Consider the following 22261-nt stretch of genomic DNA (forward strand, 5'->3'; position numbering starts at 1 on the left):
AGAAACATCAATGTGAGAGAGACACATCAATTGGTTGCCTTCCACGTGTTCCCCAACCAGGGCTGACCAGGGCTGAGGATCGAGCCTGCAACTGAAGTACGTGCCCTTGGCCAGAATCAAACCTGGGACCCTTCAGTCTATGGGCTGATGCTCTAACTACTGAGCAAAACCGGCCAGGGCTATATGAGGATTTCTGATCTGCAGTGGGTCAGCACCCTTACCCCTCCCCCCCCCATTGTTCAAGGGTTAACTGCAATTTATTTTATTTTATTTTATTATTTTGTTATTAGTGTTTGCCCTGTAGATTATGACTAACATCTTACTAATGAAGTTAGTTGAATTTAATACCAACTTAGTTTTATTTATTTTATTTATTTTTAAAAATATGTCTTTATTGACTTCCGAGAGAGAGGAAGGGAAAGGGAGAGACAGAAACATCAATGATGAGTCACTGATCAGCTGCCTCCTGCACGCCCCCTGCTGGGGATCGAGCCCGAAACCTGGGCATCTGCCCTGACCAGACTCCAAAGTGACTTCCAGTTTCATGGGTTGATGCTCAACCACTGAGCCAAGCTGGCCAGGCGAGGGTTAACTGTATTTTACCTGTGCCTTTCCCCTGCCATACATGCTCTCCCCAACATCCCTGTGAGATGGGCTTAAAGGACCCATCCCTCACAAAAGGGCCTTTGGTCACATTTTTTGGAGATCTTCACATCATTATCTCTACCACCAGGCTATAAGTGGTTATGGAGTGACACTGGTCTGAATGATATCTGTCCACAGCATTGCCCAGCACAGTACTTGGTACATCACAGATAACACTAAAGTTTGGCTGATTTCAATGAATGAATGAATGAATGGTTCTTTCTAAGCTAAATCTTAGAGTAAGTTATCTTTGGTTGATTTATTGATTGATGTTCCTTTTGTAGGAAGCTTTTGGGTCTCTTTGGAACATCCTCACGTTTCCTTTAGCACTTTCTGATGTTCTCCTCCCCTCCTCATTGCAGTCTCAGCACTGGGTTGTCCTTGCCCCACCTTCCCCCTCTCCCTTGGAGGTTCACTCATCAGACTGTGGAGGGGGTAGTTCAGCTCCTCCCCTGATTTCTTTGAGGACCTGAACATAAGCCCTTTGGCTGTCCTCATATCAAAGGTTCTACTGCCAGTCACTTTAAAGATGGAGATGGGGAGGGACTACACATAACAAAGGACAAAGGTCCTAGAATATCTTACAGAGTTCTTACCTTTGTCCTAGACCTGTGCTGTCCAATAGGTCTTTCTGTGATGGTGGAAATGTCCTGTAACTGCGCTATCTGGTGCAGTAACTCTACCCACATGTGGCTACTTGAAACATGGTTAGTGCCACTGAGGAACCAAATTTTTACATGTAAATTTAAATAGCCACATGTGGGTAGTGGCTACCATATTGAACAGTGCAGGACAAGACCTTGAGGAGTGGACAGCCTGGTGGGGCTATGTCAATACAATATAATAAGTACAGGCCTAGAAGGAAGCACTGCATGGGGGCACAAAGAAGAGGAAACCCCAACTTGGGATGGGGTGGGGTAGGGCAGGGAAGTGTTTCTGGAACTGTGCCTTTCACTGAGTCTTGAAGGGTCAGTACAAATTGGCCTGATAAAGAAGGGCATTTGTCAGAGGGAGCAGCTTATGAAAAGGCATGGAGGTGTGGGAGTCTGTAATGTGTTTGTGGAATAATAAGAAAGGAACAGAAGAAGGCAACCCAGGGGTGACAGCACAGAGGGAGGCAGCCCAAGTATCCTCATACCTCTGTTGTCACAGGATTGTCTCACCTGGGCCTCAGTAGGAGCTAAAGTAAGACCAGGTGGAACATTGGGCCATATAGTGTCTCCACTGTAAAGTTACTATTTTTCCCTTCGTAATTAATGAGTATCTTGTGGAGTGATGCATTGACACTGTAAATATCCTAGTACTCCTCACACTTGCACCCACCAGCTTTAGCATTCACTGATGATTCTCCAGGTAGCCAAATAGTGGTTTTCAAATGCCATCACTCTTTTGACTTGTACTAACTGGCTTTCCACTATAAGGGAGAGCTCTCCCCTCTCCTACATTTATTTACTTATTTATATCCTGTCATGGACTCTTGGTTGCCTATTTTATTAATATCATTCTTTATTTTGATGCTCATAAGTCCCAGATTTGGCCATCCAGAGGTGCTCCAAGTTGGCGCCTGTGTTCTTTTGGCAAGTCCCCATCTTTCCTTGAACATTTGCTTGTTTTCTGGCACCATGAGATGTTCCAGGCCCATCTTATACTTTCCCTGCCCCAGCCCTGGCATCAGCCATTTTTTCCAAGAAGTCCTGGTTCTTTTGGATTGAGAATGGCACTTAGGAACCAAGATTTGGGCACTAGGTGTTGCAGCTGCTTGAAGAGTTTGCTTTTTTTTTTTTTTTTTTTTTTGAGAGTGGAAGGGAGGGAGGGAGAGAGAGAAAGAGGGAGAGAAAGATGGATGTGAGAGAGACACATTGATTGGCTGCCTCCTGCATGAGCCCTGACCAGGGCCAGGGATCAAGCTTGCAACCAAGGTACACGCCCTTGACTGGAATTGAACCCAGGACCCTTCAGTCCACAGGCCAACGCTCTAACCACTGAACCAAACCAGCTAGGGCAGGAGTTTGCTTTTTTATTTGAAAAAAGTTTGAGTATCTATTGATGATTTTCTAACTCCATCATTCCTTTAAGAAAGAGCTTTCACTTTTCACTCATTTTATTTATTTATATCAATGTGGAGTTATGGATTTTTATTTTATTCAATAAGTTATAATCCACTACTATTATAATTCATTTAGAATTATTATTTTGAATATATCTTTTTATTGTTAAACGTATGTACTGAGCACATAATATATATCTATATTTCTCTCTCTCCATATATATATATCCATGAGTTTCACACCTTGATACCTTGAGGAGGCTCTTTTAATACAGGCTAGAGATAGTAACTGGCTCTCAAAGGGGTAGATTAGAAAATGGCATGGCAGGAGGGATGGATTCCAGAACTCTAGGAGTCAGAACTCACAGCTGACACCTACTTCAGAACTAGGAGGGACATTATTTTACAAATAAAAAGGGAGGTACAATGTCACACTCACCCAGTTCATCCAGAAAACAAGGACGGGGTGAGTGTGATCAAGAGCCCACCAAGACTTCTAATCACAGCTCTGCACCAGCTCCATGCCAGACCCTCTCTCTCAGGGGATGCCCAGCCCCTAGTCCAAGGTGAGCTCCCTGGTGCTTGCCAGTTCTTAGCTCAGCAGTGCCCAGACTCAGGTTGGTCCTCAGCAAGACCTGAGACTTGGAAAAGGAACCCATTTCCTGAGCACCTTACTGTGTGTGTTGGGGGGGGGCTGTCTGAGACTTTTACAGGTAGAACTGTACGGCAGTCAGACTTGTGTTTGAATTCTGGTTCTGCCACTTACTAGCCATGTGACTTGGGTAATTTATACTTCCCAGAGCTTCAGTCTCCTCATCTGTAAAACACGGATAACAATACCTATTTCATAGCGCCTGGTCCTTGATGAACAGCAGTTATCATTATCACTAATCTTCGTAACTACCCTGTGAGGAAGGAATTCTAGCGCCACTGGATAGATCTGAAAATCAAGGCTCAGGGAGGTGAGGCACTTGGCAGATCTCAGTGGGTGAATTTCAGCTTCAGGAAAGCAGGGACCATGACTGTCCTGGTCACCATTATACTCCCAGGTCCCGGGAAAATGCCTGGTGCATAATAGGAATTTAATAAATATTTGTGAATGAATGAACTGGATGGAACCTGGTCCCCCAACTCCTGATTCATGCTCTTTGTCCTTCGCTGCGCTGCCTTCAGAAGAAGGGGCCGAACTTCCCCCAGCCTAGGATTCGGCATGTTCTCCCACCTTCTTCATCCTCCTCACCCTTCCCCTGCCCAGGTCTATTCCTGGTAAGAGCAAATGACGGGAAGCATTTGACCAGGAGTCAGCAACTTCCTGTGTAACAGCAGGCAAATTGTTTGATCTTTCTGGAACATGGTTTCTCATCTACAAAATGGGTAAATTGACCTGCATCTTTCCCAAGACTGCTGCAAACATTAAGGGAAATGATTGGTATGAAAGAGCTATGTGGGCTGTTCAATATTACACATATGAGAGGCTAGTGATTTTGCTGTTATTAGCATCACCTCGCCTAGCTTTCTGTTTTCCATCCAGACAGTTGTTCATTTGGGTTATTCACCTGTGTTTCTGATGGAAAGGGGCTGAGGTTTCTCTTGACACCTAGAAAACTGGAAAGATGTCACTTACTATGTGTATTACTTGGGACAAGTTTCTTCACAAGCCAAGTGAGGATAAAGATTCCAAACATTCAAGGTAGTATAAGGATTCAGGAGATAAAACAAAAATATATGAAATCACTAGGCACAGTGCCTGGAACAAAGGAGATTCTTAATGAGATTTGACATATTGGTTGTTGACTCTCAGAAATAAAAATAACAGTTAACAGATACCAAGGAACTTCTACGTGCCAGGTGGTATACAACAGCCCTGAACGGTAGGTATTATAATCCTCATTTGTTTCAGAAGTTAGGACTTGCTCAAGGTCACATAATTAGGAAATGGCAGAGAGCTGGTGGGACTAGAAGTTGGGCCTGTCTGACCACAGATTGTGAGCTCCTACCAGTGTGCTCTACTCCCACAGATAGGCTGTCAGCTCAGCCCTGAAGCAGGCAGAATGATGTAGCTAACTGGGACACAGTATGAGATTAGGAACAATTAATTGAATGAAGGAATGACACCCCCTACCCCTTCAAGCATATTCAAGCTTATAGCAGATGCTCAATACAGTATACACAAAATGTTTGCAAAGAGTTTATATTATCTTCAGTCAGTATACACTAAGGCTGCTCAAAAATATACGTTCATTTTTCTTTTGTTCACTCAACATTAATTTACTGCTTACCATGCCAAGTGCTAAGAATGTATAAAGCCACATTGTCCCTGCCTTAAGGAATTCAGTCTGATGGGGTGGGGGTGGGGGTAGGGGTAGGGCTGGGAGGGGACACAAAAAATAAGTACTTAATCAGCATTTATACAAGTACTCTATTATGTGCACAACAGATGTTGAAACTGTATGCAGTAGGCACACAACTGTTGAATAATAAAGATGACCCTTAAATGCAGTAGATACCTGTCTGGGTAAAGTACTGGTTTGATACTCATTTGAAATAGTTTCGATAAACCTATTCAGTAACTGCTCAATGAACATGTACACGAGTAGTAGATGTACACACAGTAGGTACTCAAATGCATAAGGCAGGGGCTATACACAATACAATCCATGTACACAGATGTTTGGTAAGTTCACTGTAGGCTCACAAATGTGCAGTGTTTCATATGAGAGGGACTAATAGGTGATAAGTATGCTGCTGCTAAACATCCAATAGTTAAAATATATACACTTAAGCTTATTTTGTAGGAGTACCTGCCACAAATGTGCACACAATAAAAGTGCATACAGAACAGTTGAAAGTGTGCATTAAAATGCTAATCGACAATGTCTCTTTGGGGTTAAGAATGGAAGCCCTTTGTGAGGCCTCTACGCATAACCTTGGATGAAATAAATATTTCTTCCTTTCATTGGGTCTTAAGATTCTAAAAATCCATAACCCCCTGAGAAGCCTCCTGCCTGTCTTCCTTCAAAGCACCAAAGGTGTCAAGGCGTAGAGCTGGGAGCTCCTTACACCTCCCCCAAACCTGCGGGCTAGCAAGACGGGTCGCTCGCAAAGGCCCACAACCGAAAGACCCAGGAGGAGAGAATGTTGGGGCGGGGCTCCCACCAGGGCTGAGGTCATGGGGGGGGCTGCCAGTTTCGGCCTACCGCCCACCAACCCCTGCTCCTCTTCCGGTCTGTCTTCATAATGCGCATGCGCACCACTGGCCTTTAAACGTGCACCGCTGGTCCATCCGGAAAAAGGATCCGGCATTTTAATTACAATTTTGCTCCTCCGCCACTGAGCAGAACTATTTGATCTCAGTCTGAGAGCTACTTTTGAGTTCCCGCTTCCAAATAGGGAACCCACGCCTTCGATTCTTCTCGATCCTCACTGAGTGAAGGCTTCCTAGGGCTTGGGCTCACATAAGATATACAAGGCTCGGAGGAACACCCCGCGGAGGGATCCGGTTTGTTGTGGTGTGGGAGGGGGGTGGGAGGACGCTGACAAACCAAGATGGCGGCGGCGGCGGTGAAGGCCGCGGCGGTTGGGAGGTAACTGTGGTGGTGAAGGCTGCGGGAGTTGGGAGGCAGCGGCAGAGTTTGGAAGGAACGGAGCAGGATTAAGAGGCGGCAGCATTAGGGTCAGCCTTTGCCTCTCAGAGCTCGGCACTCAACACGCCCCCTTGGCCCCCGGCGGGCGGCGGCCGCCCCGCTTAGGGCCTAGTCTCCGAGCTGTGCCTCGGTTTCATACAGCGGCATCCGCCATGAGCCCTTAAGGGCTGTCCGAGCCCTCCAGTTCTAGGGTCCACCATGGAGCCGGGGTCTGACGACTTTCTGCCGCCGCCGGAGTGCCCGGTGTTCGAACCTAGCTGGGCCGAGTTCCGAGACCCTCTTGGCTACATCGCGAAAATCAGGCCCATCGCGGAGAAGTCCGGCATTTGCAAGATCCGCCCACCCGCGGTAAGGCCGCGGGCCGGTGGTCCCTGACAGTATGGCCGGGGATGAGAAACTAGGGTAGCCGGAGGGGGAGTCATGGGCTCAGGGCAGCTCGAGATGTGGGGAAATGGGGTGGCTGGGACAGCGCGGGTCGGAGAAAGGATGCTGGGGCCAGGGGTCCTCGTGATGTGAGGCCCCCAAGTGACCTGGGCTCAGAAATCCACCCCCACTCCCACCTCCCCTTTCAGAATCATTCCTGGTAAGGGTCCAGACAGGGATGCCTGATGGGCAGGAGAGAGTTTACAGAGAAGCACACGCACAGTCTCTTAGTTACCCCGGACCACCTAGGCCAAGGCTGCACTAACTAAGGCCTTTCTGCCATCTACTGTCATCACTTCTCTTAAGGCAGATGGTTTGTGGTAGTGGGAAGATCACAGCTCTGAAAGGAGAGAGACCTGAGTTCAAAACCCCACTCTGCAGCTTCCCAGCTGTGTGACCTTGGACAAGTAATATAACCTCCCCAAGCCTGTGAAAGGGGTCCAATGAATAGTTATTTCAAAAATTCCATTAAACTAGATAGCGTCTGTGTGTAGTAGGCAGTAGATAAGTGGTAATTATTGTGACTGCGAAGGTGTTTGATGTAGTCATTGGTTTGCTCCTATGTGAGTTGACTCATATTTACTCACACCCTGCCAGGCCAATTCATCTATGATAATATCCTAGCCTGGTAGATCAGTCAGGAAATCAGTCTCACAGGGGATGCTCTATCTGTCTCCCCTGAGGTAGGTTCAGGGAATTGTCCCCTTCTTTTCCTAGTTGGACAGTATCAGTATCTCGGCCTTTCCTGCACATCACCCCTCCCTGCACATCACCCCCCCCCAGACTTGACTTCTGTGTAGAGGCTTGGACCAGTCGGCTTGGGGGTGGGGTATGAGTCCTCAGAGGATCTCTGCTCTGTCCCAGGATATAGGAGGTCCCAGAGGGTAGGGTATTCTTGGACTCCCAGAAACAGAATGGAACTATGGAAGTCTGCCTCCTTTGGAACACTTGATTCCCAGAGGTCAGGGACAAAGGGCATATCTTTGCTCCTAGGCCTGGCTTCAGGCCAAGAGAAGTCCCCCAAGGGCCAGGATAGTCTGTCATGGAGGAGAAATGATGATATGTGTATTCAGTCATCACTTGGGATTCTAAGGGCAGGAATTGAGTTTGTCTGGAATAGCTTGTTTTTGAGTATGTGTCTGGCTGAAACGGGTTGGGAAGCCTCACTGCCACCTGAGGAGGGCACCGCAGGCCTTCTTGTTCAACTTGGTGCTTTCTGGTGCTCTGCCACAGATCTAGGCTGGTTTCAAATGGATCCTCTGGGAGGTGTTGGGTAAACTAATTTCTTCCTTGTTGGAGCCTGGCCACAGATCTCTGAGGTATCCTTGTCCATGGTGAGGGAGTGGCCGTGGGTAGTGAAAGGTCAGGAAGGCTAGCAGAAAGGAGAAGTGAGAGTCCTGCGCAGCCTCAAGGAAGTAGTGTCTGACATAGGGGGTAGTTGAGGCCTGAATTTCCATTTTTCTATCTTGGATTTATCTGGGAAGCCTGGCCTTGTGCAAGTGTTACCTTCCGGGGGGGGGGAGTTAGGAGGGGGAAAAGTGACATGTCCCTAGTGCGTGTGACATGGGGGGGGCCATCGTCCTTTGTTATGCTTATCTTCTCAACCTCAACAGTGTATTTCTCTCCAATTCAGGAGACCTGACTCTGTGGTTTTGTTCTGTTTTTTCCTTATGTACGGCTGCTCCTACGCCAGCTTTAGGCAGCTAAGCCTTCAGGCTGGAATTTGAAGCACTCACCCAAGTGGTGCTTGGGCCCAGGGTGGGAACCTGTGTATGGGTGGGTTCTTGGAAATGAAGATTTGCCTGAGGAAGGACGATTTGGGTTCTGAATTGCTAGACAGGTAACTAGTACTCTTGGAGACGTTGGAGGCAAGTGTTGGTACCCTGGAGTAGACCCAGGGGAGCTTGAAAGTGCCCTGCTTCTTGCATCAGGTAGCCAACCTTTTTAGCACTGTCCTAATAATACTGACATACTGAGTGTTTGGCATATAGGAGTGTGAGACTGAAGGCAGGATGAGGGCGCTCATAGGTTGCAGGAAGAGCCAAGCAGGGAGGTTTGCTGGACCTCCCACGGCTATCTGTTGCACCCACAGCTCCTGCTCTAGGATTTCGGTTCTGCCATTTCCTGTCAGTTTGCTTGATGGTGCTTATTCTTATCTAGAACTCGATTCAGCAGGAAAGAAGGGTGCCTGGAGTTTGGGGTTTGAGCACCTTTCTACCTGGGTTACCTGCACTGAGAGGAATGTCCTATTAATGGGGAGTTTGTCTAGGCTTGAGCTGTAACATTTTAGCCTTTTTTTTTTTTTTTTTTTGTGCCTCTGCTTTACTGAGCCCCAAGTGTTTGCTACCTGCTTGGGGACTGGGGGGAGCATGTGTGGATACAAGTATGAATCCTCTGGCCTCTTTTCTAAAAATGTATGTGCAGTAGAGGCCAACAGCTCTTTCTCTTCTTTTACTGCCCCCCCCCCCCCATATGTATGCATGTGTATATGAACACAGGTAGCCTGGTAGAATGCAAAGAGCTTTGGACTGGCAGTCAGAGTCAGAAAACATGGGTTCTAGTCTTCACTCTACCACTAATTCAGCATGTGATTTTGGAGAAATCACATTTCTTTCCCATTCGTAAAATGAGGGCATTGGTTTAGGCTCCTCTAAGTTTTTTCACCACCCCAGCAGGAGCCAGGGCTTTGGGGTGGAGAAGACTGTATGGGAGGGCATTGGGGAGAGGATTCTCCCTAGCCACTCTTTGGGCAGGACGCAGCAAGCTCCAACTTGGCAGGACAGAGCCTTCCCCAGTTTTATTATCTTTCTCTGACTTCCCTCCTCCTCCCTAAAACCTTCCATTATCAGCCACGATAGTTGGACATCTCTGCCCTCTCAGCCCTGGGGCTTCCTCCCCTGCCTCTTCCTGTACCAGGCAGATGTTTGATAGAGGACCCAAGGAGCCTTCTAGGTGAATGATGGAGGTTCTTGCTCCCTTTTCGTTGCAGTGTCTGTCTCAGGCCCTGTAAACTAAGAGAACAGACATTAAGGCCAAGACCTTTAAATCCTGCCAGAATCAGAGCTGAGGTGGGGGTCAGTCTTAGATGTGAAATCTTAATGATGGCACCTTTGAATAACATTTTCATTTGAAAAACAGTTTAATTTTCCATATTGGTCTTGTGAGGGAGCTAGGGCAAGAGTTCATATTCCTGCTTTACAGATACGAAAGCATGTATAGAAAGGTAAAATCCTATAGCCAGTAAGTAGTGGAGCTAGAACATGAACCCAGGTCTTCTGACTTCAGGTCCTGTGTGATTTCCAGTAGTTTCAGACTGTGTGTCCTACGGTACATGTCTGGGGGGCAAAGGGTTAATGTGGGTATAGGGAGAGTTTGGGGTCAACTGTTTTGGGTCCCATCTCTATTTCTTGAAATCCTAGCACATTGTACTGTTGGGAGGGACTTGGGAGAAGTTTCCCAGGGCCTGTGCATAGGGCATTAGATGTGAACTTGAGGGGCTGCTACGGCCTTGTTGTGAGTTCTATATGTGGTGGTGTGGGTCGGGTGTTTGCCAGGTTAAAAGGTATCTAAGGGTCTGGGAAGGTGTGGATGGGGTATTGAGCTGCTTTTGGTGCCCTCTGGTCTTGCACTATGCTCGAATAACCCAACTCCCTTTCCCCTTTGTACCTCCTCAGGACTGGCAGCCACCCTTTGCTGTAGAGGTCGACAACTTCAGATTTACTCCTCGAATCCAGAGGCTGAATGAACTAGAGGTGAGAAGACTAAGAGCTGGTGGCAGGATTGGGAGAATGGATACCTGAGCTCTGGCCCCTCTTCCCTCATTCCTTCTCTAAGATACTTTACTGACTAGGCCTTTATTCTCTCTTCTCTGAAGTTACATGGAGGGCATGGAGGAAGCTTTAGGGCTCTGAATATAACCAAGAACATGAGCATTTAGCATTTCTGATCTGATGGTCCAAAGTCTGAGGATATCCCTTTCCCATAAAGGTTTACTACTGCTGAAGTTCCCCTGTCAACTAACCTACCCTATGTGGCTCAACAGAAGGGAAGTATGGAGCTGGCTGAATGTGGCCTCAGTATCCAATTCTTCCACCTCCCTGTGCTTCCTATCTTCCTTCCATGGTGCTTGATGATGCAAATGTGTGGGAGCAACACAAAAACTTATCTGTGTGGAGGCTGGAATGGTTACAAATTTGGGCACTGTGTCAGACAGGTAGTCTTCCCTCTCCCTTTTGTTCTGTACAGGAAGTCCAGGCCCTTTGCATGGGTAGGTGAGGTTTTCCACTGAGGGCTTGAGACTGTCCTGGGGTAAATGAGAATGGGTACCCTGAAGCCAGTTCCAGGTAAGATCCTGGAGTTTCCCAGGGAAGGTGGAGATTAGAAGTATGCTACCACCCCCCTCCCTCATTATTATGTGTCCACAGGCCTTTCTAAATGTCCTGGGGGGATATTAGACCCAACCGAATACCCATGACCTAAAAGCTTACTTGTTTCCTAGACCTTAGTTCCTCAACCTTGGCACTATTGACATTTTGGCCCAGATCATTTTTTGTCGTGGGAGGGCTGTCCTATGCATTGCAAGATGTTTATCAGCACCCCTGGCTTCTACCCATTGATGCCAGTAGTACCCTTTCCCAGTTGCAGCAACCAAAAATATCTCCAGGCATTGCTACATGTCCTTGGGGGCAGAATTGCCTCTCATTGAGAACCAGTGCTCTAGGATCAGTCTTGGTGCTGTTCAGATCAGGGCAAAAATCATCTCTTGTAAGGGTACAAATTTCTTAGAGAAATGGATCTGACAGATCTGTGGGGGTACAGCTAGGGCAAGGTGTTGCCTAATATGGGATGGGCAGGTTTTCTAAAAAGGTAGTGCTGGCTAATGAGGGGGAGGAGCAAGGATGAGGCCAAGGTTGGAAAGCTAAGGGGTTGAGCTGGAGGGAGTAGAGTTCCCGGCCCCTTAGGGGTTCTGACATCTGAGGAGCCATACGTTGTTTCTCTCTACAAATATTTCGTAGTTTTCCTCATTTATGAAATAGACCTGTCCCTGTTCCCCCCTAATAGGATCAGAGCAAGGTAGTAAATAGTAGTGACTTATCTAGGTCTCCCTAGAATCACGCCCTCTGACCAGGGTGAGGTGTTCTATAGACTTGCATCATGCTTTATTCCTTGGATCTTTGGCCCATATCCAGTCCTGGGTTGGCCAGGTGCCAGCGCTGCTTTGGTATACCATATCGTAGCTCTTCAGGCCATTCTGTCACTAACATGCACTCTCACCCTTCGGCTGCCATGGAACAAGTTTCATGGTACATAAGGAGATGAATGTGCTCTTTTGGAGCCTTCATTCTCTGAAACATGCCTAGAGCTTTAGATGAAATTCTGGAGTTTCCAGAGGGCCTCGTTGTTCCTCTCATAAGTCCACCCTTCTGGGGTAAGTGGACTGGGCACTTATTTTATTTCCCTTTTATAATTAGAAAATAGGGATCCAGAGAGTAAAATTGATTTGCTTGAGGCTGTTCAGCATATCAGTAGCAGAGGAAAAGCTGAAATTTATTATTTGACATTCAGATCTATCTCTCTTTTAGTAAATTTGACATTACAGTGTCATTGTGTAAGTTTCAAGTAACACAGCATATTAGTTTGATACATTTATGTATTATAATGTGATTGCTGATGTAGCAGTATTTATCACATTACATATTGTAGTGTTATATCATTATACTGACATTCTGATCTCTTGGTACCTGCTGTGTGACTTTTGAGGAAACCAGTTCTCTGTAAAAGAGATGATACTTATCCACCCCTGTCAGGGAGATTGAGAAAAGGAGTATATGTAAAGCTTTGGCTCTTGTGACCCGACCCTCTCCATTTTGGGACCTTGGGCTTGTCCTGTTGACCAGAAGGTGGCAGAGATGAGAGGTAGGCTAACCACTGCTTAGAGTTGGAGATCCATTTTGTTGGGAAAGGCCCTGAATAGTGGGCCACTTTGTACCCTTCCTCCTCCCCTAAGATTAGGCCAGAAGACAGGAGTTGAGTGGAAGGGTCAGCCTCAGTTATTTCTTTTCCAGGCCCAGACGAGAGTGAAATTGAACTACTTGGACCAGATTGCCAAATTCTGGGAAATCCAGGGCTCCTCCTTAAAGATTCCTAATGTCGAGCGGCGGATCTTGGACCTCTACAGCCTCAGCAAAGTAAGAACAGATTTTTCTCAAACCCCTCCTCACCCTACACCTTAATATCCTTGGTATTCTGGGCACTCTTTTGGTTTGGATATTGGATCTCTAGGCTGCAGTGGAAGGGGGACAGCCTGGTAGCACACATCAGAACTTCTGGGCATGTCTTGCTGCAGTTTGAGTCTTCGTGGTGGTGGTAGGAGGAGAGGGTAGACCCAGGTGCAGTGAGGGGCTGGAGTTGTCCTCATTGCCCTTCCTGCAGGCCTACTCCCTCATGTACATACATACACACAGCGCATCCACGTCCCTTCCTGCTTGTCCTTGCAGATCGTGGTGGAGGAAGGTGGCTATGAAGCCATCTGCAAGGACCGTCGGTGGGCCCGGGTGGCCCAGCGCCTCAACTACCCACCAGGCAAAAACATTGGCTCCCTGCTACGCTCCCACTATGAACGCATCGTTTACCCCTATGAGATGTACCAGTCTGGAGCCAACCTGGTGGTAAGGATGCCAGCCCGGGGTGGAAGGAGGCTTCCCCACCCCAGACACAGATTTTCACACTTGCTCTTAATGAAACTGGTTCAGTGGACTAGAGTCCTGGAATCTAGACTCCACCTTTTTCTAGCGGTGCACATTCTCTTTCCACACTGCCCAGGGTCAGAGGTCCTGCAGTTATCCGCAGGGCCAATGTACTATCTGTTATGCGACAAGGTTTTAACTTGATTAGAGGAATTCAGAGGAAGGAGAGATCTTTTGGGCTCGAGAGGTCTGGGAAGAGATGGAGTCTGATTTAGTTGGGGAGATGGTTGTGGGGAGGTGGTTGGAAGGAGGAACGGTATAAGCAAAGGAAGGAGAATTCCCAAAGTGTATGCTGGTGTCAATGGTAAAGATCAGTTGAGCAGGGCCTATTGGTGTGGGTCACGGAGGTGCAACCACAGCTTTGGTTGCCACTGGGTGAGGGTAGAGGAAGTCCTTGCTGTTGGGGACTGGGACTCCATGCCCTGACCTCTATCCCTTACTTCTCCCCAGCAGTGCAACACACGTCCATTTGATAATGAGGAGAAGGACAAGGAGTACAAACCACACAGCATCCCCCTGCGGCAGTCTGTGCAGCCTTCCAAGTTCAACAGCTACGGCCGGCGGGCCAAGAGACTGCAACCTGATGTGAGTATTTCCCTTCTGACTCAGGGCTTTGGAATGGAGAGAGTCCTCTCCCTCCCTCTGGCCAAGGCTCTGTTACCTGTTCCACTCTTCCTTCTCTCAGTTCTCTAGTTCTGAATAGTAGTGTGCCTCTCTGAATTCACTCTTGCTCTTCCCTTCACTCTCCACTGAGCTTCCGAGTTGGGTCTTGATCTGTTTATACAGTATCTTTTCTATAGCTGATCTTCTCGCCTGCCTTGTTTTTTTCCTGACTCACTCTGCTTATAGGGACAAAACTCTTCTTTCTCCTTTTACCTGTATCCTAGCTTCAGGCAGAAGCTTATATGCCAGGCATTCTTCTAGGTGCTGGGAATATGACAACAAGATAGACACTGTCCCTGGACTCATCAAAGCATGTAGTTTAGCACATCATTAGTCACTGCCATTTATTGGTAGTGCTAAACACTGATAGATTTCTTTATTTATGTAACCCCCAAACCTTCTTGTAACTTTAAGGTAAGAGTTAATATTCTCAATTTTAGAGTTGAGAAAATTGGGATCCTGTCTTAATTCATTTCCAAGAGAGGGCTGAGGAGAGAGCTCACTTACTCCCTGTCTCCAAAAAGCACCTCTGAATTCTTGTCCTGGCCCACCCATGCTTCAGCCCCTGGCAGTAGCTCAGTACTCTAAGCTATTGTTCTTTTAGGATAGGGCAATCTGCCCCAGTAGCAGTCTTGATTCATTTCCTTCTTTCTTTCAGCCTGAACCCACAGAGGAAGACATTGAAAAGAATCCGGAGCTGAAGAAGCTACAGATCTATGGGGCAGGCCCCAAGATGATGGGCCTAGGCCTCATGGCCAAGGATAAGACTCTGCGGAAGAAAGGTGAGTCTTGAAAGGCTGGGACAGTGTGAAGGATCGCCTCACCTGGAGATAGGAGGCAAGGCCCTAATTGTTCCAGACCTGTGCTTTAGAGCTGTTCTGCTTTCTCCCAGATAAGGAAGGGCCTGAGTGTCCCCCCACCGTAGTGGTGAAGGAGGACTCAGGTGGGGACATGAAGGTGGAGTCAACATCACCCAAGGCCTTCCTGGAGAGCAAGGAGGAGCTGAGTCACAGCCCAGAGCCCTGTACCAAGATGACCATGAGGCTGCGGAGGAACCACAGCAATGCCCAGTTTGTAAGGACCCAGTCCTGACTTCATAATGCTTTGCTTCTTATGCCTTCAGCAAGCATTTCCCCAGCATGGCACAGGACCTGATTGCATTAAGCAGAAAAGTGGGCCTGGTGGGCCCTGCCCTCAGGTAGCTTATTTAATTGGGGAAACAAGATGAACTGACATAGAACAGAGAACAAGAAAGGGTGATCAAATACTATCAACATGAAGTGCAGCAGGGGTCCACAGAAGGAGACTCCATCTCCATTGTTTCAGGATAAAGGCTAAGCTTCCAGTCCCTGCTGCTGTCTAGCCTCATTCCCCAACACCGCCCCCTCACACTGAACTACTTGTAGGTGTGTTCGTTTTTTTCCCCTGACACACCATGTTCTTTCCTTCCCCATCCTTTGCACATGCTGTTTCTTCTGCCTGGAAGAGTTTCCTATGCACTCTGCCCCATTGCAGTTTGCTCTCAGGTTTCGGTTTCAGGTGTTACCTTTTCAGTGAAGTCCTTAAGACTGTCTCTCCTTATGTCCAGCTGATTCGAGTGCTTTCTTCTCTAAGCTTTCACAGTACCCTTTATAGGCCACTCTTGGGAGTTTCTGCACTGCCCTTTATTATTATTTTTTAATGCGTCTATTGATTTCAGAGAGGAAGGGAGAGGGGAAGAGAGAGATAGAAACATCAGTGATGAGAGAATCATTGATTGACTGACTGCCTCCTGTAGGCCCCCTGCTGGGAATCGAGCCTGCAACCCAGGCATGTGCCCTGACTGGGAATTGAACCTTGATCTCCTGGATCATAGGTCAGTGCTCAACCTCTGAGCCATGCTGGTCGGGCTACACTGCCCTTTAATTTTTATGAACCTGTGTCTCTGGAGTACTGTATGCCTCTAGAAGGCAGATGCCATGTCATATTTCTCACTGTCCTGCAGAGTCCTTCCTACTGTAGAACATACAAGTATTCTGTAAGTGTTTATTGAATGAATAAAAGGGGGGAGTTCAAGATAGAATGATAAAGACTGCTTTCACAACTCTACCAGTGTGTCGGGAGATGTTGAGTGTATGCAATTAAACTCTAGACCTAGCATGACTAGCCTGTACAGGGCCATGAATGGTCCAGCTAACAAGCACTGTGGCTTTCTCATGGAGAGCTCTGTGGACCTGGGTCCTTTCTGGAGGAGTCTTCTGTATGAAGGCTGGATAGGGCTTAGGTGGATGAACTGTTTCCTCCCTCCCCTGGCAGATTGAGTCATATGTATGTCGGATGTGTTCCCGAGGGGATGAGGACGACAAACTCCTGCTATGTGATGGCTGTGATGACAACTACCACATCTTTTGCCTGCTGCCGCCTCTGCCTGAGATTCCCAAGGGTGTGTGGCGGTGCCCAAAGTGTGTCATGGCGGTAAGGCCTTCCCAGCCGTAGTCCATATCTGTCTCATAGGGTATCCTTGCTTTCCTTCATCTGGCTTTATTGTGAGCAGCCTCCTGGCTCAGCCACAGTCTTATGTTTTGGGTCCCTGGGGTGGGGCTGGGCTGTGCAGAACTCTGGGACAAAAAGGAGGAGGAGACTCAGCCTTTGCTTGTGTCCTCTGGGAGCTCTTAGACCACTTGGGGAGGTAAGAGTCCTGATTAGACACACTGTATGTAATGGCGTATAATCAAATGCTAAATTATGTTTTAGAAACTCGGCGTAGAAGTTCTAAGGAGAAGAAAATGACTAAGGGTAGATGTTGGGATTGACATTTGGAGGACAGGAATATGAAGAAAAAATTGTTCTTTTTATTTCCAAGTTTTTTATTACTTGTTTTTTAAGAAAGCTTGGAAAATAGACAAATTACCTATCATCTCACCACCTAGAGACAGCCATTGTTAATAGTCTGGTATATTTTCTTCTCATCTTTTTGTTGTTGCATTGGGGATCTTACTGTATATTTTCATTTGTCACTTTGTAATCATTTTTCTATACTATTAAATTTATTCATGGGTATAATTTGTTTTTCTTATAGGGGGTCCATCATATGGGTAATAATGTTTGTGTCCTTCTGTTGTGATAATGAAATTGGTTTGCGGTGATGTAGACTCACTAGAAAAGGTGGGCAGGAATTCTAGACTGGGGAATGGAGGACATGTGGAAGCAAGGGTATAGGGGGAGAATGTACCTAGTGCAAGAGGGGCAGTAACGAGAGCAGCTGAAGCAGCAGTAAAGGCTAAGTGGCCTGGAAAGTCCTCCAGGTCTGTTCCATGAGCTTCCTATCTTCATCCAAATTCTCGGTGCTCATTTACATTTCTCTCTGGTTTTCTGGAGAGCAGATGTTGATAATCTATCCTTATCGTAGGGACTCAGCTGTGGTCATAGACTAGGTGTGTATGTGCGCGCGCGCACACACACAAACGTGCGTAGAGATGAGGAAAGAGACCAGGGCAGTGCATAATGAATGGCCTTGGTAGTGGTGGAGATTCCTTTGGGGAGGAGTTTGGATACAAACAGTATCATAGACGGCAAAGACTGTCAGCTCTGCTTGGCTCTCTAAGTGATTGTGGGCCAGTGGACCAGATTGACATTTATTTTTCAGGCATGTAAAGAGTGTGTGTCTGACTCTGGGGTACATATACCTCTCATCTAAAACCATGACTGTAGGTACAAAGTGAGGTCGACCCGCATCCAGTCTTTGAGACAATCTAAGGAACAGGAACAATGTAGAGTTTGGCACTAAAAAATTGGTGCCTTTGTTTCCCATCCTCCACGCTACTGGAATATTCACTGCTGGTTTCCCAGGCCTGTAGTTCTAGTCTGGGCATAAAAAAGCTTCCCTAAGCACCCTGTGCAGAAGAGCATAGGATAGCATATTTAAGTCAGGGTCCATGGTTTAGATCAGGAGCAGGGAACCTTTTTTCTGCCAAGGGCCATTTGGATATTTATAACATCATTTATGGGCCATACAAAATTATCAACTTAAAAATTAGCTATGAAAAAAACTCCTAGATTTATTGAATTTTGAGTCCTGCCTGTGGTTGCCTTGGCAGGGCCAGACCAAATGATTTTGCGGCTGTATTCGGCCTGCGAGTGAGCATTCCCCACCCCTGGTTTAGCTTGTAAAGTCCTACAGGAAGAAAAGAACAGAAGCCTGTGGAAAGAGTGAGGTGGGAAATGAAGAGGCTAAGCTAAAGTGCTAGGAGAAAAGGTGGAGCTATTAAATGAGGCCTGCCTTGGGGACCTTGAGTGCAGACCTAGGGCTACTTTCCCTCCCTACTCCTACCCATATTCCAGCTCCGATTTTGAGGCTTCTCCACCTCTTTGCCTCTGCCTTGGTGACATGTTCTCCTTTGGGTTTCAGGAGTGTAAGCGCCCCCCCGAAGCCTTTGGCTTTGAGCAGGCTACCCGGGAATACACTCTGCAGAGCTTTGGCGAGATGGCCGACTCCTTTAAAGCCGATTACTTCAACATGCCCGTGCACGTAGGTGATGGAGGGCTGGGGTAGTGTCAGGGCTAGGGTCATAGGTGTTGGTGTCTGAGAGTCTTAGCTCTCCTGGGTCAGTGGGGCTAGGTTATGATGGGCCACAGTCATTTGCTACCCCTGTTCTCCAGATGGTGCCCACAGAACTTGTGGAGAAGGAGTTCTGGCGGCTAGTGAATAGCATTGAGGAAGATGTGACGGTTGAGTATGGGGCTGACATCCATTCCAAAGAATTTGGCAGCGGTTTCCCTGTCAGCGACAATAAGCGTCACCTAACCCCTGAGGAGGAGGTGAGTGGATGATTCATTGTTATACGTCAGCTCTGTGACCTTAGGCAAGTCATTCAGTGTCTGAAAGACTCACTGGCTATGTGGGGCTTAGGTGAGACGATACATGTGTAAAGAACAGCCTGGTATTGGCATGGCATCTCTAGTCATGAGATTGACTATTTCCTTGTCTGTAGAATGGGGATAGTATCTAACTTACAAATTTGTGATAAGAATTAAATGAGAAGATGTGTGAAATGCCTAGCAGAGTGCCTGACTTGTTCATAAAACGTTCAGGGACAGAAAAAAGTGAGGGCCCAAGCCTGCCTCAAGGGAAGGGTGCATTTTGGTTCAGAGCAGAGGTTTTTAACTTGCAGGTATTTTGGTGGGTGGATATATCTGTCAACGTCCCTGAAATTGAATTGAATTGAATCGAATCAAAATTTTATGCGTATGCATTTTGCGGGGAGAATACCTATACTATTTCTTAGATGTTTCAGAGAGGTCTGTGATCTCAAAATTAACATTCCCTGGGCTCAAGATCTCAGTTCCTTATTATAACCCTCATCCCCTTTCCACAAATATTTGACCTGGCAGGAGTATGCTACCAGTGGCTGGAACCTGAATGTGATGCCAGTATTGGAGCAGTCCGTACTGTGCCACATCAATGCTGATATCTCTGGCATGAAGGTGCCCTGGCTCTACGTAGGGATGGTCTTCTCAGCCTTTTGCTGGCACATTGAGGATCACTGGAGTTACTCCATTAACTACCTCCACTGGTGAGTTGGGGCCCTGGGGAGCTAGGAAAGCAGAGCAGACTCCCTGAGGACCACAGGTGTGACCATTCTATATGTCCCCTTTCCACTTGGACAGGGGTGAACCGAAGACATGGTATGGGGTACCCTCGCTTGCAGCAGAACATTTGGAGGAGGTAATGAAGAAGCTGACACCTGAGCTGTTTGATAGCCAGCCTGACCTCCTGCACCAACTTGTCACCCTCATGAATCCCAATACCCTCATGTCCCATGGCGTGCCGGTGAGTGCCCAGGAAACAGGGAAACGGGTAGGAATGACTTAGTGATGTCCTTTGTAGTGGTGGTGGTCATTGTCTGGAATCTACCCCTCCACCTTTCTTATTCCTGTTGGGTTATCAGTTTGATAACTCTAATAGAGACCCAAAATAATAGTGGTTAGAGATACAATGTGATGGTGAGCCTTCTGGGCTGCATGTTTGAGGGCAATACCTTAGGGATAGCTTCTTATCACATCACATCTACATTCCAGCAGTGCAAGAGGGAAATTGGGGAAGAACAGGGCAAGACAAGTCTCTTTACTTTTAAGGGCAGACGTCATTTCCTGTTAGTCACAACTTAGTCACATGGCCACATTTAGCTGCAGGGAAAACTGGGAAATGTGTTTTTGTTCTGGATGGTTATGTACCAGCTACAATTTGGAGGTCATGTTATTATGAAAGAAAGTGAAAGAATATCAGGGAGCAATTAGCAGTTCTCTGCCATACTTTCCATACCGTAACCCTTGGAGCAGTCTTTTTACTTATTTAACAGGTCTGAAGTTCAATCGTGGTAATTATTTTGCAATATATAAGTCTATCAAATCAATATGTTATACATTTTAAATTTACATGATGTTTTATATCTCAATAAAGCCTGGGGAAGGGGCGGGTAACCTTAAAAAAAAAGTACTAATATCTTTCAACATTTTGAAAAAAAGTTGAACACAGAGTCCTGGCTTATGCTGTCTCTGTGTACCTCTCCCGCCCTATAAAACGTTTTGCTGGGCATACAACCTGGCTTACCTATAAGAGACTTTATATTCCTGAGAATTTCCAGCATCAGTTAGCATCAGCTAGTTTTCTGGCGTGGATCTTAAAACAACCTGATCAACAGTCCTGTAGGAACATGGCTTAGTACGTTCACCACCTCTGCTTTGAGTCTTATTCTGTACTCCTCCTCACTCCCTTCTACCCCCCACCCTTATCTGCCCTGACAGTCTAATGCATGGGGTCATGTACGTATTGAGGTAGGCAGTCAGTACGTATTGAATTAATGTCTCCTCGAGATCCCTGGACATTTGTACAGTAGGGCTTTGGACTGGGTCACTGGTTCTCACCCAAATTTCTCCTTGCCTTCACCTTGTTTTAATATACTACATACCCTTTGAGTAATATTTTGTGTTATACATTTTTGTGATACTTAACCAAGGACTGAGATGTCTAGGAAATTAGAGGGAGCATTCTGCAGCAGTTCAGGCAGCCTTCCTCCATTTAAAGGTAGAGTACCCTTTTCCGTCTCCACCTCGCCCCATTTAAGAATTATTGGAGTTGAGATGCTGAGATGATCAAGGGCCCTTCCAGTTCTCTTCACAACTAGACATTGTGTCTGACCTTTCCTCAAACCTTGCCTACAATGTCAAGGAAAATTATAAGAGTAGAGGAGGAATCTCCTTAAGAATTCAGACAACTAAGATGTATATATAGCTCAACCGAGCGTGGCTCAGCAGTTGAGCATCAACCTAGGATCCAGGCAATTGGGGTTCGATTCCCGGTCAGGGCACATGCCTGGGTTGCGGGCTTGATCCCCAGTCGGGGGTGTGCAGGAGGCAGCCGATCAGTGACTCTCTTGTCATTAATGTTTCTTTCTCTCTCCCTCCCTCTCCTCTCTCTGAAGTCAATAAAGATATATTTTTTAAAAACAGAAAAAGATGCATATATAGCCCTGGCCAATGTGGTTCAGTGGGTTGGGCATCGTCCTGTGCATCAAAAGGTTGCTGGTCAGGGCACGTGCCTGAGTTGTGGGCTCGATCCCCAGTAGAAGGCATGCAGGAGGTAGTTGATTGATGTTGCACTCTCACATCAATGTTTCTCTTTCTCTCCGTCTCCCTCTCCCTTTCTCCTCTCTAAAAAAAATAAATAAAAAATGTTAAAAAAAAAAAAAAAAGATGCATATATCTGTAGCTGTTTAGTCCTTACCTCTTTTTTAAAAACTTTATTACAGACTTTTAAACATGTGCTCTTCCACAGCATTTCTCTTGCTCATGGCAGTATCCCTCAATCCAAGGCATCTGTGATTTTCATATTCTCGTGTTGGCAGGCTGTAGTTTAGCCAGTTGGAGCTCCCTCAGAGCTATCTTTAGCCTGCCCCCTCCTTCCTCTTTGGTGAGAAAAGGCCATTTCTTTTTATAGATACATAGTATAATTTTCATTATAAAAGAAATATGCCCCCTTCCCAAAAAATGGAAATAGGTCATCTTTATTTCCTTCACATTTTTTGTTTCCACCTGTTGTTTTTCTATGTAAATTT

The 22261-nt window shown here is 46.7% G+C and overlaps 1 protein-coding gene and 1 pseudogene across 10 annotated transcripts in view; both read left to right on the plus strand.

Moving 5' to 3' along the window:
* The window catches only part of LOC308551015 (high mobility group protein B1 pseudogene), a 535482-nt pseudogene that overhangs the window by 196289 nt on the left and 316932 nt on the right, over positions 1-22261 (plus strand). The gene's annotated exons all lie outside the window — the stretch shown is intronic.
* The window catches only part of KDM5C (lysine demethylase 5C), a 32649-nt gene continuing 16603 nt past the window's right edge, over positions 6216-22261 (plus strand). For 3 of the 9 annotated variants that reach the window (XM_081125092.1, XM_081125096.1, XM_081125097.1), the window contains exons 1-12: positions 6216-6684; positions 10434-10511; positions 12825-12947; positions 13257-13427; positions 13956-14090; positions 14827-14950; positions 15061-15242; positions 16464-16622; positions 18556-18675; positions 18807-18965; positions 19539-19720; positions 19815-19977. In XM_081125092.1, the coding sequence (XP_080981218.1) occupies positions 6535-6684; positions 10434-10511; positions 12825-12947; positions 13257-13427; positions 13956-14090; positions 14827-14950; positions 15061-15242; positions 16464-16622; positions 18556-18675; positions 18807-18965; positions 19539-19720; positions 19815-19977 (1746 nt within the window). In that variant the 5' untranslated portion in view covers positions 6216-6534. The remainder of the gene's footprint in view (positions 6685-10433; positions 10512-12824; positions 12948-13256; positions 13428-13955; positions 14091-14826; positions 14951-15060; positions 15243-16463; positions 16623-18555; positions 18676-18806; positions 18966-19538; positions 19721-19814; positions 19978-22261) is intronic. The other 6 variants (XM_081125094.1, XM_081125095.1, XM_081125093.1 and 3 more) reach the window with 5 other exon arrangements.

This window comes from Miniopterus schreibersii, assembly GCF_964146895.1.
Source record: "Miniopterus schreibersii genome assembly, chromosome: X".
In the NCBI taxonomy this organism is placed as follows: Eukaryota; Metazoa; Chordata; class Mammalia; order Chiroptera; family Miniopteridae; genus Miniopterus; species Miniopterus schreibersii.